Genomic DNA, 14,750 nt, shown 5'->3' with positions numbered 1-14,750 from the left:
GATTTGACGGAATGATTTTTGTTTTTGCTCGGCGGAGACTAGACTCCCTCGCCTCTGCTTCGGAGATGGGCGACGTCGTCCCACTTGCTGCGAAGTCTTTTTTTTTTGTTATTTGCTGATTGACAGAAATCAGAAGCGAATTTGGACTTGTCAAACATGAATGCATATGCAGGAAATCATTTCAAGCACGGGTATCTTAACATTAGATGCTTTCGCACTGCGCCTACTTATCCTTTGCACTCCCCATAGCTTGCTGGAACATTTTCACACCGCCCTCTTGCCTTCGTCCACGAGCCTTGTTACGATCGATCTTGACACGTTTGGACGCTCCAGGGGACTCCTCTCGAGCCTCGGAGCCGGTCTCGGCTGTTTATACAAAATCAGCGTTCTTATCTTAACAATCGCAATGCTACAAAACTTACCTTCCAAAGCTCGTTTCCGATCAGCAGGCTCTTTCCTCGATTCCTCCTTTGTGGCTTCATCTCTCCTCGGCGCATTATTCCAGCCATTATCCCTCCTGAGGTCATCTCTTGTAGATCTATGAACAGGTTCATTGGCTCTTACATGAGGAGAAGCCGGTCGTGCTATGCCGCCCATTCTGGCAGCCAGGCTCAGAGGCTCTTGGGGGTTCTGTGATACTGGAGCAGCATTCTGAGGTAATCTAGGAGCCTGCTCAGAGTTGCCAGGCCTTGCCGGGAGGGCATGGGGTGTTCTGGCAGGCCCGTGACCGGAAGCGTTAGATGCAGTATCGGTACTGTCTTTGGAGGCTGCAGATGCAAGTCCGGAACCGTCTTCAGCAGGAGGTGTGCGATGTCGTTCACGGTTCTCTCGGATGTCGCGACCCTCTCGGTCTCGTCGTCGTCCATCTCGTTCACGTTCGCGTCTATCACGATGACCATCTCTGTCTCGCTCGTTTCTATCCCTTTCTCGATCCCTGTCTCGATCCCTAAAATCGCGCTCCCTTTCCCTGTCCCTTTCGTCGTACCTCCTTCGCTCTCGTTCACGCTCCTTTCTACTGCCACTTGACGCGTCTGGTTCGAGTTTCCTTGAAGAAGACTCCTCATCTCGCTTGCGCTTGCGATCACTGTCTTCACCTCTGTGAGACCTATCTCTGTCCCTTTCCTTTCTGTCGTCCCTTTCCCGCTCTCGATTCTTCTTCTCCTCCCTGTCTCGCTCTCGCTCTCCGTCACGCCTGGACCTCCTCGATTCGCGCCCTGCATCACTTTGAGTGGATGCTGGAGCGTTATCTTCCTGACGTCTCTTGTCATCTTCTGCAGCGGATCGATCTCTTCGATCCCTTTCTTTCTCCCGTTCCCTCTCCTTGTCCCTATCCCTGTGATCTCTGTCACGACGGGTTTTATCTCTGTCTTGCTCGCGCCTCTTCGATCTCTCGCTCGCTCGGCTTTCGACGCTGCCATCTCTGTGGGTTCTCACAGTAGTTGTAGGCGATGTTTTAACAGAGGCTGGTGGAGATCTGCCACGAGTAGACTCCGCAACGGGAATAGGTGGGGTACCAGGCTCTTTCCCTTCCTCTCCCGCTTTTTCTTCCTGTCTTTCCACATCCAAGTTTGTGGAGGGAGTAGATACCGCAGTATGTGTAGTCTGCGCGGCAGCAGATGGCGGAGGCGGAGGGGGACGGTGGATACCTCCGAGTCTGCGAGCACGGGCAGCAGCACGGGCTTCATCCACAGATATATCAAGAGGTGGACCCATGGAAGACACAGGCGTTTGAGCTCGGGAGTTCACAGAGGTTGCATTAGGCGTAGAAGTTCGGGTAATAGCCGAGGGGCCGGTTGGAGTCACAGGGACCGAGTTAGCGGAGCTCGCAAGACGAGTGGGGACGCCGGGTCGAGTGGGTATGGGATGTACAAGAGGAGATTGCGGAGCAGCACCGGCTTCCTGTTCCTTAGCAGCAGCCGAAGCCGCCGCCCTGGCTCGACTTTCTTCAACCTTTTGACGCAAAGTTCTGGGATCGGTAGTCATAGGTCCAGGAGTACCGGCTGGGGAAGGCGATGCTGTACCATTTACACCGTTAGTTGGTTGGGGCCGAGAGGGCGTTGATATAGTGCCGCTGGGGGCCGGAGATTCAACCTTTGGGGCGCTTGGTGCCCTTGTGATAGCAGCTCGAGCGGCGGCGCCCTGAACACATCATCAGCTCCTGAGGGGTCAAGCTTTATAAACATGTAGCTCACGTGGAATGTTGCAGGGGCAACGAATGGTCTGGCACCTTGACGTTTCTTCAGACCCGATAAGAAGCTGAAATAGGATAAGCGACTTCGTTTGCCTTTTGCCATGGGGTTACTCACGAAGTGCACATCATCTTCAAGTCATTAGGGATCTCTCCAACCTCACCGGCCTGCAATTTCTTCACTGCAGCCTCGACTGCTTTGCCATTTGTCTCCATGAGAGGGAAGTACTTGATTACTTGCAAGGCGACGATGATAGCATTCTTGTTATGCATAAATTCCGCTTCACTCCAACATGAAATGAGGGCCTGAAATATCGTTAACGCGCAGACCAAGCAGATTATTCTTTTTTTCAGTACTTACCCTGGTGAGGACGTTGTGACATTTGGCGTAAAAGTTTCTAAATTCTTGCCACGACATTTCACGCATGTCATCGCCGGCCTTTGATCTAAATAGCATACCAGGTAGCCTCTTTTGTTCTCCGCCTTCAATGGGGTTAGGTGAGATACCGAGTGCCTCCTTGAGGTACACGTTTTCGCTCTGATGCCACTTGTCCAAATCGGCAAGAATTAGAGCCAGGCATCGACCAAGGTTACGAGCTTCACTATCCGTACAGGAGAAGATACAGGCGGCGAGATTATCATTGAAGAAGTTGTTGTAAACAAACAAAGTCGAGAAGCCAGCAGTGCCTAAGTCATGAGCCATACGAATGAACTTGGCGACGAAAACGGCGTCGCAGGGCGAAAGGATAGCTCGCGGGTAGAAACAGTATTGATGGAGCTGAATGGCTAACGGCCTTTGAAGATTCTTCTCCACAATTGCTATGATTTGGTTAACACACTGCGTATCAAACAAGATAATGGCACTCACCCTTGCCAAACCACTTGCCACTCTCCAGCCTCATCCTCCTCTTCATCGGTCCATTAACCAGCGACCCATGTGTTTCCTTCTCCTCTTGCAAAACCTTCACTCTCGCTTTCAGTCTAGCTAACTCGTCCCGCTGCTCGGCCATCTTTGGCTTATCCCTTGGGTTAACCCTCCAAGAGGAGATAGTGGAGATATGTCGATTGATAGATTTTATGGCGTTATCATACGATTGAGGGGAGAAAGCGATGTCGGGGGTCGTAAGGTGCCAGAAAATGACAAAGAAAGGCGCACTCATGACCTCATTAGCCTCACGTGGCAAAAGTTTTCGCGTTTGCTGCATGGTAGCCGTCAAAGCAGACGGCCACCACATCTTGCCTTTACTGCTCAATGTCTTCGGCGCAGGTACGCTAAGTGCACCTTTTTCAATCTCTTCCATTACGACATCCTCAATTTCGCCTGGTCCCGGAGTCGCACCTGGAGTGATCTGCAAAGATGGGGTCGTGGGCGATCCGGGGAACGCCGGGCTCTCGACTTTTTGAGGTGATCCGGTCCTCTCCTTCTCAGACATTGCCTTCTTCGCGGCTTCGAGCCGCGCCTGCACGGCGGCTTTCTCCTCAACACGAGCACGTTCAATCTCGGCATTTAAACGTGGTCGCAAGATCTGAAAGGCCATACCATACTCGAGCCCAAAATCAACTACAAGTTGCTGAAGGTCGGGAGTAAGAGCGATATGCTCGTCAGAAGTAAGGTAGTCAACAAGGAAATCGCCGAATTGAACGAATGTGTTGTGACACTGGGAATCCATTTGCATTAGTGCAATTCACAAGACAACTGGTGCTGAGTACTCACAGTATCTTGGACAAGGTTCATGGCCTTGATAGGAGCATTTACCATCTTGTCAACTACAGCCTGCCTCGTCTGCGCCAAAGCTATCCAGATAGGCATTGCCAGCCCTTTTTCCCTCAATGCATTGACCAGTCTCGGCAAACTCTTCTTCACATTTTTCACCTTCTCTACAGGCGCTCGCGCGGGTTGCTCCGAAGCGCCAGGTTCTGGAGGGGCAGTCACGCTGATACGAGTGGCGGAGAAGGCCTCGCGTATCATTTCCCGGCCACCAGCGTACGCGTGAAGCTGGGCCTCAGAAACACCATCATTAGGGACGGGTTCAATGCCTGACATGGATGACATTAGTTTCTCAAGGATGATGAGATCACCAGAGTGGCCGCGCATGAGTCGATTGATGATGTATTGCAAAACAGGGTAAAGATCCATGTTGCTGTATCGTCTGTTGAAATCTCCAACGAATTTGGATAATCCTGATCTTCCGTTAGCTTCGCTCAGATATCTGCTACGGAGAACGTACGTTCCAACCAGAGCGCCACACCGGTACCCATCTCATTCAATCTTAAAGCCCTGTCGTCCGACAAAGTATCTAACATGACAAACGTGGCCACATCGAAGGACAGTTGAGCCATATACCTTCCTGCATCTACGATGGCCTCTCCGATGTTTGGGTATGCTTTCACTTGTGTCACTGCAGTTGTCCAGACAAACACGGGGTTATGGTGACTTTGTTTGGCAAGTGCTCGGGCACTGTGTCGTTCGGTAGGAGTGGCGCCGGATGTTGCAGAAGTGTTGGTTGACGTAACTCGTCGAAGGGCCTTCTGAACCTCTTTGGTAGTCATCGCTGCGGCGTGAGCTGCCATTAGACAAGGTTTCTTGCCATTTGCGTTGCAAGTGCTATCTCGCCATTCGCCATAGAGAGAATATCGTGAGGTGTAGGGGAAGAGTTTGAGAAGGGACCAAAGCTCGACATCGAACGTTCCTGAAGCAGTAGAACAAGACAGAGAAGGAAGAAGGGAGATACGAATGATGTCAAGCCAGGGTTTGAGCTCCTCTTCCGTCGGCTGCAAATGCTCTACTGCTAAACCCTGTTCCAACTTGTTCTTTCGGAGCCGTTCAAAGTGCGCAGCTCCGATTCTGCTAAGCATGACCATAAGCCTCGCTCTTCTTCCTCCAAGTCCACCAATCAAACCCAGCCATCTCAAGCCCTTCTCATGGATCTCTTCCACAGACGACCAGCTTTCGCAGACGCCCCCACGATGGGGATAGAAGAACTTGAATTTCTTGGTCCTCGTTTCAGGAGGTGTGGGGGCAAAAAGAGTCAAGACGGCCTGTTTCTCGGTTGATTCTGACTCCTGTACGATGGGAGCGGCAGCCTGCAGGTCAAACTTTTCGTCCTCCTCCCTATTGGCGACAACTTCTTCATAAACCGGTTTTATTGCATCTTCCACGATGTCCAAGATTAAATCGGCCACTCCAGTACTCTTCTGCGCGATCCATGGCCACCTTGCCAGCATGTACTCTGACGCGGCCTTGTCACCCAATGCGAGAAGTGCTTGAGTAAGTTGTATCCTTTGCTCGGGAGGAGGTTTTGTCGGGATGTTTTGAGCTTGCTCCGTGATGGACCCAATGACGCCAGAGGGCGGTTCATCATCGTCAAGAATGGTATTGGTCAGAGCATTGGCAGGGCCTGACCGTGATGAAAGAGATGACGCCCATTTCTTGCGTACTGTTTCCATCTCATTGTCATCAGGGGAAAGCTACATGGGGTTAGATATATTTCAAGTGACTAGCCTAACCTACGCATGGCAAAAGGTCCGTTAAGCTGACAAAACCGTGCTTGACAAGGAGAGCAGCAGTGTAAATGAGATAGATAGGTGTGTCACCAGCCTCGGATTTCTGTGAGTAATTAGCATAGTAACAACGTTAATGCGAGGCCATAAATTAGCTCACTCGGAAGAATCCAAACTTGAACCCCAAAACTTGACACAAAACCCTGTCCCCGTCCCGCTTTAAAGCATTCTCGATTCCTTCAACCTCTTCCTCTTTCCAGCCCTTTTCTGTTGAGCTTTCACCATCACCATCATCCTGACTAGAGTTTGGTCCCCATGGTGAGCACCTCAAGAGCTCAAGGAAGAATGGCCAGTGATGTGTGATGTGGCAGCTGAACACTTCGAGGATGATATCCAGTACCCTTGGCGGTGAGAGGTTGAAGTATCCTACCAGTCGCATGATCTTCCCCCAGACCCTTTCTGCCCTATCTCGCCTTTCTTCATCATCCTCTTCCTCTGGATGAGAAGGAAGACTGTCTTCTGAAGTTAGGAGCACGATTAGTCCCGAGAAACCTTCAGAACATTCACGCAAGAGATTGAATTTCCGTTGCTTGAAAAAAAGAGTGGTATTTTTCTTGACCAAAGCACTTTGGAGAGCTCGAGGGTTTCGGGGCATAGGGTGAAGATTGAGAGGGATGAGACGTTCTGGGTTCAGGAGGAGATTGGGGATATATGAAGGAAGAGTATTTGACTCCTAGTGTTTGGTTAGATCGCCATGGTTATCCTCAAAGATTACGCTTACAAGGAGAAGCTTGAGGATTGAAACTCCTTTGGGAGACTTGTCTTCTGCCTCCTTAGCCTCCTTCTCTTCTTTAATTTTGTTTTCACCCATGTCCTCTTGCTCCTCTTCCAACACCTCTACAGCATCCACCAGTGCTTCACCGAAGATATCCCTTCTCTCATCTTCGAGCTCATCTAAAACACCTTCGAACACACCCGTGAGCTCTCTTTCGTCCACGTTGGATTTGAGAAGCGTCACAAGCACGTGTAGTAATGGCACAACGCCAAGTGTCGTAGGCGCCGAAGCAATAGTATTGAGGAGCGATATTATAAGCCCGTGAAGAGACTCGGTACCCGTTGTTTCCCATTGCGAAATAAATTCTGACAGTTGCTCATTGAGAGAGGGAGTGATAACTTCGGCAGGAGAGAGTGAGGAAGTCGTCGCAGATTGAACTTTTGACTTGGCCGTACTTCGACGGGGAGGCATTCTGACTTGAGGATTTTGATCGCAGGTGAGTCTGCTAAAGTCTGTTTCTATGCCCTATGGGTCGCCAGATCCTTCCTATACCTGGATACAGGCCTTGTCCTTTTTTTGCCGTTGTGGAAAGCAGGAAAGGAAAATGAAATCGCCTTTGAATGGAATCCTGGACATCCCTCATAAGAGGCGAAGGAGGAGTGATGAATGCAGACTATTTCGGCGATCACCGCTGCACAAAGTCTCTTAAACCAGCAAGGGAAAATGCATCCACTCCTGGTTATCGAACTCACTGACATGAGTTTCACACGGATACGGTCGGCATTGAAGTGCAAGGTCGGGAAGTGTACGAGCCCCGCGAAGGAAAGTATAGCATGTGAGGTTAGAAGTATCAATAGCAAACCACAGAAAGGTATGTCATATGGTGCATTACTGTATACATCGCTTCCTGCCGTGTTCCATCTACAACGAAAGGTAATCCTTCACTTCCTGTTCAGTCAACTTTCTAAATGTAGGAGGCAACCTCTCTCCAGGCTTTTCCTGCATCTGCTCGGGCGTAGGACAGGTTACGATACCGATTTCGATAGTTTGTTCTGTCATTTGGCCTTCAAAGCCCTCTTTGAGAGTGAGGAGAGCAGTGTGGATGGCATCTTCAAGAGAAAGATCATCGTTGTATCTAAAAGAGGCATGAATATTGGTTTCAGGATACATTGTCAAACCGAATGGCTCACCGCTTCTCCAAGAAGGTCTTGCCGTTCACCATATTCTTCCCGATCGCACTCGCCTTCCATGCCCAATAAGATCCCGAAGGGTCAATTTGCCATAATGACTGACCCCTGTGGGAATCCCATCCAGCAATAAGCACAGAAATACCGTACGGCCTCACACCACTACGGTTATCCATCAGCTCCGACGAGATTTGCTGCAAAGCCAGTGTGCACATTGCTGACTTACCCAGACTGAGTCGCCTTTTGCATAACAGCAGCCACCTCCTGCACCAGGACCTTTGTAGGAGGATACTCTCCATACACCTTCCAATATGCTTGCGCAATCTTCCTAGCTTTGGCTACAAGCACCCTGAAATCAGGGCCCATACCAGAATAAACGAAACCGATGTTGGGGCATATCGGAGCGACCTTCTCAAGAGCAGACGTGTCGAGAAGGATGGAGGGTGCCTTCTTCTCAGTGGCAATCACGACACCATTGGTAGCTATAAAAGAAGACTCATGGTAAGCAAGGGAGCAAGGGGGCATGAGAGAGATGATGTTGAACTTACCTTTGATACCCAAAGAAGTAGTCCCACCAGCAACAGCAGCAAGGGCGTGTTCGATTTGCACGAGTTTACCGGAAGGAGAGAAGGTTGTAAGGGAAAAGCTATCGGGTTGTCAGTCTACCGCTTTAGATATCGATGTCGCTTGAGACTTAAGATCACGAAGATGGACTCACGAGTAAGCACCACCACCACCGGGAGCAGACATGTTGGGCGTTTACCGAGGGTTCAGGGGCGAATTTGGGCAGTAATAGATTACCTTCAAGGCGTGCTGAGGTATATGAATTGTAGAATGTGGAATGTAAAGACCTTGTTCACTGTTGAGCTTCATGGACAGCGACACCAAAGCGCGCTCTCTCGATGCAACGTCGCAAGCGTCAAGTATGTTACGTAATGAATGTTCATCTTCTTTCACCGCTTGTCAGCCAGACCAAAACTGCAGGTGCGAAGGAGGAAATACTTATTGATTTTCGTTACATTTGCCTGCCTGCATGGTTATTAGGATCGGTATTATCAAGATGCATGGTATTTCCATATGGCACAGAGTATTAGCCGACCTTGCTCTTCCCTCACATCTCCGGAAATTGATATGCTTTATAACTCAACCTTGTATACGCGGACACTTCGATCATCACTGCAACTCGCCAAGCTCAAAACACCCCCGACATTCCTCCAAGCAAGTTTGTTCACTGCGCTCACATGTGATACTCTACAAAGAGGTCAGCTCGAGAGTGCAACTCAAGAATGCAAACACGGTTTTCGGTTACTCACCGAGGATCAAAAGTAAAGAGTAGGTCGCTCTTCACCCCATCCGCGTTCACAGCAACAGCAAAGACTTCTATAGAGCCGCTCTCTTTTCCAACAGCCAAGAGATATCCGTCAGAGCCGTTATTAATCATGGCGACCGCTGTAGAAGCTACGGTTAATTTGATTGTTTCAGCTGCAGCCCATTGAGAGCCATCTTCTACTGCTGGAATCCAAATTTTAACCTGAGGAAATGAATTAGCCATTGTCAAGCTCCAAAACAAGCGTGAAACGTACGGTCTTATCCCTGGATGCGGTCGCGAACATGTCATTTCTCTCGTCCGCCCAGCATGCGTCCAAGACCATCCTGGCGTGAGCCTTTTCTTCTCCCGCAAGAGGGACATAACCTTCCCCATCCACTTTTCTCTCAAACACTCTCCATCCTCGATCTCTAGAACAGCTCAAAATTCTATTGTCATCCCTACTGAAAGAAACGCTCGTGATTGTCAAAGAGTGACCCCCAAGAGGTTCACCAACTAGTTCCCACTTGGAGGCTGACACTACTCGGATCACAGCGTGCTCGGCATTAGTAGCCTTGGATGCCGTCGCAATAAGATCTCCGGCATGGGAAGCAGCTGCACAGACGAGTTCATAACCGTGGCCATAGACTTTTTCGACCTCGGGCCAGAGAGTTGAGGTAGCGAGTTCTTCTTCCGTAGGGAGAGACGTGAAAGTATGAGAGATGGAAATAATGGCCTCATTTTGACCTTGCTTTTCGACAGCATCTCCGGCGACAGGTGCTATATCCATGTCAGTACCACTTTCGGGAGGCATCAAGTACGAACCTTTCTGCAACGCTCGGTTTGACAGCCCCAGAGGCGGGACGGTGGCTCCCTTTGGTCTGCTTTCCTCCTCTGCTTCCCTCTTACTGATACCCAAAGACCTTAAAGATTCCACGAAACCTTGAGGCGCATCAAACACTCGAGCAACCTTTTCATCTGCACCGCTGACAAAACGAAGAGGGGAGATGAATGAGGCATCTGTCATATCGTAACCGTGGATTTGAGGGCGAGCGATTTCGGCCCAAATAGGCGTGGAAATGGAGGGCAGATTGCATTCAGCATGGATACGTGCTGTTTGATCGGAGCTGCCATGGACGTTTAGTATATGACAGACAATCTGACAATTCGACGTACGCAACAGATAAGAGGTACTCTCCTCTGGGATCCCAACAAACAGTCTGGACATCGCCATGATGACCGGTCAAACCTCTTTGGACATCCCATCCTTGTTCTGACTCAACCCACTTTTCCCAACCTCCATTCCACCCACTGGCCATGACACTTTTGCCGTCCTTGCCCCAGATCGCGCCATAAAAAGACAGACCCCTACCACCGATAGCACCAAACCGGTTCGTAGGTACCCAGATGCCGTCTGTAGAAGTTGACGTACTTGAGGGGCTCCAAACTATGAGAGAGTTATCGGAGGCGGTAGAGAGAAGGAGGGGCGTGGGAGAAGATGATGTGGGAACAGGGGACCAATGGACATTGGTGAGACCAGACTCATGACCAACGAGCAAAGCTTCAAGGGTGATGTTGAACCGTAAAGTGTTTTCTCCATCTTGAACACCGAGGATGTGAGCCTTGGTTGATATTTGCACGTTTCCGCCAGCCTCGCCCGCAAGCCGCTTTTCAAACTCGTCAAGCATCTCAAGACCCTCGTCTCCTGTACTTGGACTAGCAACTTCTTGCTCGATGGACGAGACACGCCATAATCGGATAAAGTTATCTTGAGACCCAGAAGCCAAAAGTAAATCCTGGGAGGAAGAGGATGCGGAAGGGTAGGGTGTGAAGGAGAGACAACGGACCCAGTCTTCATGGCCTTCTAGAGAAAGAGCGCGGGTAAATGAGCCGTCTCGAACGGTCCATATTTGGATACGGCGGTCAGTACAGCCTACGGCGAGTATGGGGGCTATAATGAGTCAGATTACTATCCATCTCGGGTTCCGTTTTCTTACGTACCTTCAGATCCAGGCAAGTAGCCGACTTCCAAATCCAATGGCAGCTTGCCTTTCAGATCGATTTTCTGAACCTCCTCTGGCTTATCCGCTATTTTCCACCTTTTGATCAGACTGTCCGATCCGCCAGTGAGGACCATGTCATCTAGGTTCCCTGTCGAAGCAAGGACACCGATAGCAGAGATGGACCCTCCTCTGTGGGCTTCCCAGCTCATCACACATTCCCACTCATCTTCACCCCTTACAGAATTCCATATTCTTATTTCACCAATGTTATCGCCGCTGACGAGTCTCCCATCCGGAAGAAGTTTGACTGTTGTGACCTGGCCTTTGTGTCCTCGGAGTGTTGCATGGACGCCTCGATCTGACGATGAATCCCAAAGTGCGATGAACTTGCCGGCACCGAAGAAGAGCAAACCCGATGAGGAGCAAGCAGCGCAAGAGGAAGAACGATTTGCGCCAATTGAGATATACTCCGAGGTGATTCTCATCTTGCTGCTTTGCTGATCCTGTGGAGACGTTATCCGGGCCACGACTTTTTCTGAATGTCGTCGAGCATTATCGGCTTCTTGATTCGCGCGGTGGACAAACCGCTGCTCGTCAACAAAATCTCGAGTCACGTGACGCGACCAAAGGTGCCACAATGGAGTTTGGCGCGGCCCTGGTTGCCCCATTTAGGAACCGACGAGTAATATAATAGCGGGCGTGAGATGCGAGAGACGAGGGTGATCTGCAAGGATGGCGGAAGACGGATGCATCGTCCGTGTGTACGAGAGAAGCATGCATGCAGATCCCACTGAAGGATGGTGCATTCCGAATGCGGTGCGATGCCATGTAACGTGCTGAAAACACCCTCGCCAAATTGCGTAGACACGTATCCGAATACAGACAAATCCCTGCTCTTTAAACGGCCGGTGATTGGAGCAGCTAAATCTGGCGAGTACGTACGACTGGAATCCGAATCGCTCGCTTCTTTTTCCTCCTCTTTTTCTACTCGAACTTCTTCGTCTTCTCTTATCCATTTAACACCCTCATCTCCTTGTTTTCAACGCACCACAGCACCACTTCAAGATGCAAGTTACCTCGCTTTTACGATTTTCCGGCGTTTGCCCCTTTTTGGGCCACTCCACCCCATCCTCGCTCCGAGCTATGGCAAACACCGCCAACAGCAGTGTCTCTGCTCTCACCGCTACCGCCATGACCTGCCCTATGATGGGCCCGAAGCTTGCTTCCATCTCTGCCGCCAGAACCTATGCCAGCGTTGCCGGTGCCAAGGAGGTTCAGAAGTTGCACCAGGTGAGCTTTTTTTCTTCAACCCGCGCTGCTGGCGCGCGGATGAGCCCGTAACTCAGTCGGCTCATAACTTTATTATCTTCATTAGAACAAGAATGTCACTATCGATTCCACCGCCACTGGTGCGGCTGCCACGTGCCCTCACGCCAAGGCTGCCCGCGATGTCGCCGTTGATGCTCATCGCAAGGCTGCTGCTGCTGGCACTTTCAACTATCAAGAGTTTTACGAAACTGAGTTGGAGAAAAAGCATAAGGACAAGTGAGTGCATTATCCGAAAGATTACAGGGTATTTTTCTAACTCTCATCAGGTCCTATCGCTACTTCAACAACATCAATCGGCTTGCTGCCAAGTTCCCGGTTGCTCACACTGCAAACACCAAGGACGAGGTAGATGTTTGGTGTGCGAATGATTATTTGGGTATGAGTAGAAACCCCGTCGTTGTTGGGACTATGAAGTGAGTACTTTTCGATATCACTGAAATATCGCCCTAACTTTCCACAGACGTACTCTCGACCGTTATGGCTCCGGCGCTGGTGGTACAAGGAACATTGCCGGTAACGGTGCCCTTCATCTTGCCCTTGAAGACGAGATAGCTTCTCTCCATCGAAAGGAAGCCGCCCTCGTCTTTTCATCTTGCTATGTCGCCAATGATGCCTGCCTTGCCACCATCGGTGCCAAACTTCCCGGCTGTGTCATCTTCTCCGACGCTAGCAACCACGCTTCTATGATTCAAGGTATCCGCCACTCTGGCGCTAAAAAGGTCATCTGGAAGCACAATGACCTAGCCGACCTTGAAGCCAAGCTCAAGACTGTACCCAAAGGGGTTCCCAAGATCATTGCTTTCGAGAGTGTTTACTCCATGTGCGGTAGTGTCGCTCCCATCGAAGCTATCTGTGATCTTGCAGACAAATACGGTGCCCTCACATTCCTTGATGAAGTGCATGCCATCGGCATGTACGGTCCCAACGGTGCTGGTGTTGCTGAGCACCTTGACTTTGAGGCTCACCACGCCACCCGTCACTCCTCTGAGCCTGTGAAGGGCAGTGTTATGGACCGAATCGATATCATCACTGCTACTCTTGGTAAAGCCTACGGTGTTGTTGGTGGTTACATTGCCGGTTCTGCCGACTTTGTCGATGTTGTTCGGTCTTACGCCCCTGGCTTCATCTTCACCACTTCTCTTCCTCCTGCCATCGTCGCCGGTGCCCAAGCGTCCATCGCTTACCAGCGAGAGTTCATGGGAGACCGACGTCTCCAGCAGCTCAACACCCGTGAGGTCAAGCGTCAATTTAACCAACTTGACATCCCTGTCGTGCCCAACCCCTCTCACATCATCCCTGTGCTTGTCGGTGATGCCGCCCTCGCCAAGGAGGCTTCCGACATGCTCCTCGCCAAACACAAGATCTACGTTCAGTCCATCAACTACCCTACTGTCCCTGTTGGTGAGGAGCGCTTGCGTATCACCCCCACTCCCGGTCACACTACCGAGCAGATTGCTCACCTCGTCTCTTCTATCGACAACGTTTTCAACACTCTTGGTTTGAAGCGTATTAGGGAATGGAAGGCCGCTGGCGGTCGCGCTGGTGTCGGAATGCCCAACGCTTCCGCGATTGAGCCCGTCTGGTCTGACAAGCAGCTCGGCTTGATCGATGGTTCTGCCCCTGTTGCTCTTCAACAAGGTGCTAAGAGCGTCGTCAGGGATGAGGCCGTCGAGGTCGCTCAGAAGAAGTTGACCCACCTTCTTGGCGCCGATGCGGGTCCTGCCTTGAATGTTGCTTCTCTTTAAGTGCAAAGCTTGTTAATTTGACCTTTTGATCTGTTTGTATCTAGCAGTAATCTTTGTTTTGATGAATTACTTGCTGGATTCACATCATCCCGCTGCAACTGTTTGAACCGTGCATTCTGTCAGACACTACAAGCACTATTTGCAAAACTTTGAAATGAACGAACTAGTACGGCGTGATGTCGTGTCAACGAGGGTTTTAGGTAAGAAAACAGCTAGATATTCTCTTATCATCGCAGATATAATAGATAATGAGTCATACACCTGGTGTTCCATTATTGCGGCCATCAATCGTTCTAACATTCCAGAGGATGATGTACATCCACAATTACTGTCATGCCATCACTCCGGAAGCGATCAGCAGCCCCTCAATCTAACAAATGAGCCATCTCAAAGTTTTCTAGCATCCTTTTCTTTCACACGTCTGGGAATGAGGAATTGATGATGATAATGGTGGCTGAAACATCTGGCCCCAAGAAATGCCCTTGCGCTTGGGTATCATCAGTACTTGTGCGCTGCGAGATGACCATCAGGCATTACACATCACACCCATCACCATTTGGCATCATCTGGTTACCTGAGTAGAGCGACGGATAATAATCTGACTAAGATTATCTCAGGGTAACCGTAGTATCGTAGCAGTACTACTTCAAAACCCACGGCCTGTAACAGTATCTTTTCGGTATCAACAATTGCTCAAACCCCCAGCAGACTAAATT

The 14,750-nt window shown here is 50.2% G+C and overlaps 4 protein-coding genes; 1 reads left to right on the top strand and 3 right to left on the bottom strand.

Moving 5' to 3' along the window:
* Positions 1-140: 140 nt before the first annotated feature.
* CNAG_03942 (THO complex subunit 2) lies at positions 141-7,090 on the bottom strand. XM_012192175.1 has 11 exons: positions 6,471-7,090; positions 5,850-6,422; positions 5,700-5,795; positions 4,417-5,656; positions 3,903-4,369; positions 3,057-3,846; positions 2,550-3,007; positions 2,307-2,494; positions 2,193-2,256; positions 423-2,139; positions 141-366 (listed from the first exon to the last, which is right to left on the bottom strand). The coding sequence occupies exons 1-11, from the start codon at positions 6,933-6,935 to the stop codon at positions 224-226; spliced, it is 6,201 nt and encodes a 2,066-aa protein (XP_012047565.1). The 5' UTR covers positions 6,936-7,090; the 3' UTR covers positions 141-223.
* A 188-nt stretch (positions 7,091-7,278) lies between these two features.
* On the bottom strand, positions 7,279-8,643 carry CNAG_03941 (20S proteasome subunit alpha 2). XM_012192174.1 has 5 exons: positions 8,370-8,643; positions 8,200-8,297; positions 7,878-8,133; positions 7,655-7,813; positions 7,279-7,599 (listed from the first exon to the last, which is right to left on the bottom strand). Exons 1-5 carry the CDS (start codon positions 8,399-8,401, stop codon positions 7,386-7,388), a joined length of 759 nt encoding a protein of 252 aa, XP_012047564.1. The 5' UTR covers positions 8,402-8,643; the 3' UTR covers positions 7,279-7,385.
* Positions 8,644-8,692: 49 nt separating this feature from the next.
* Positions 8,693-11,496, bottom strand: CNAG_03940 (elongator complex protein 2). XM_012192173.1 has 6 exons: positions 10,959-11,496; positions 10,134-10,908; positions 9,783-10,084; positions 9,235-9,737; positions 8,965-9,182; positions 8,693-8,902 (listed from the first exon to the last, which is right to left on the bottom strand). The coding sequence occupies exons 1-6, from the start codon at positions 11,443-11,445 to the stop codon at positions 8,788-8,790; spliced, it is 2,400 nt and encodes a 799-aa protein (XP_012047563.1). The 5' UTR covers positions 11,446-11,496; the 3' UTR covers positions 8,693-8,787.
* Positions 11,497-11,740: 244 nt separating this feature from the next.
* CNAG_03939 (5-aminolevulinic acid synthase) lies at positions 11,741-14,256 on the top strand. XM_012192172.1 has 4 exons: positions 11,741-12,250; positions 12,336-12,505; positions 12,556-12,702; positions 12,750-14,256. The coding sequence occupies exons 1-4, from the start codon at positions 12,026-12,028 to the stop codon at positions 14,032-14,034; spliced, it is 1,827 nt and encodes a 608-aa protein (XP_012047562.1). The 5' UTR covers positions 11,741-12,025; the 3' UTR covers positions 14,035-14,256.
* Positions 14,257-14,750: the final 494 nt, after the last annotated feature.

This window comes from Cryptococcus neoformans, chromosome 2, assembly GCF_000149245.1.
Source record: "Cryptococcus neoformans var. grubii H99 chromosome 2, complete sequence".
Taxonomy (NCBI): domain Eukaryota; kingdom Fungi; phylum Basidiomycota; class Tremellomycetes; order Tremellales; family Cryptococcaceae; genus Cryptococcus; species Cryptococcus neoformans.
The sequence above is the reverse complement of the archived record's forward strand: the minus strand, read 5'-3'. Positions and strand labels throughout refer to the sequence as shown.

Bases quoted from the DNA above. Each gene is read 5' to 3' on its own strand.
- CNAG_03940 (XM_012192173.1), bottom strand. From the start codon at position 11,445: ATGAGAATCACCTCGGAGTATATCTCAATTGGCGCAAATCGTTCTTCC. The intron at 10,909-10,958 runs GTACGTAAGAAA...GACTCATTATAG, and splicing joins CTACTTGCCTGGATCTGAAG to CCCCCATACTCGCCGTAGGC. The intron at 10,085-10,133 runs GTACGTCGAATT...CGTCCATGGCAG, and splicing joins GAGTACCTCTTATCTGTTGC to CTCCGATCAAACAGCACGTA.
- CNAG_03939 (XM_012192172.1), top strand. From the start codon at position 12,026: ATGCAAGTTACCTCGCTTTTACGATTTTCCGGCGTTTGCCCCTTTTTG. The intron at 12,506-12,555 runs GTGAGTGCATTA...AACTCTCATCAG, and splicing joins GAGAAAAAGCATAAGGACAA to GTCCTATCGCTACTTCAACA. The intron at 12,703-12,749 runs GTGAGTACTTTT...AACTTTCCACAG, and splicing joins GTCGTTGTTGGGACTATGAA to ACGTACTCTCGACCGTTATG.
- CNAG_03942 (XM_012192175.1), bottom strand. From the start codon at position 6,935: ATGCCTCCCCGTCGAAGTACGGCCAAGTCAAAAGTTCAATCTGCGACG. The intron at 6,423-6,470 runs GTAAGCGTAATC...ACCAAACACTAG, and splicing joins CAATCCTCAAGCTTCTCCTT to GAGTCAAATACTCTTCCTTC. The intron at 5,657-5,699 runs GTAGGTTAGGCT...AACCCCATGTAG, and splicing joins TAACGGACCTTTTGCCATGC to CTTTCCCCTGATGACAATGA.
- CNAG_03941 (XM_012192174.1), bottom strand. From the start codon at position 8,401: ATGTCTGCTCCCGGTGGTGGTGGTGCTTACTC. The intron at 8,298-8,369 runs GTGAGTCCATCT...ACAACCCGATAG, and splicing joins GGTGGTGGTGGTGCTTACTC to CTTTTCCCTTACAACCTTCT. The intron at 7,814-7,877 runs GTAAGTCAGCAA...GGATAACCGTAG, and splicing joins CAAAAGGCGACTCAGTCTGG to TGGTGTGAGGCCGTACGGTA.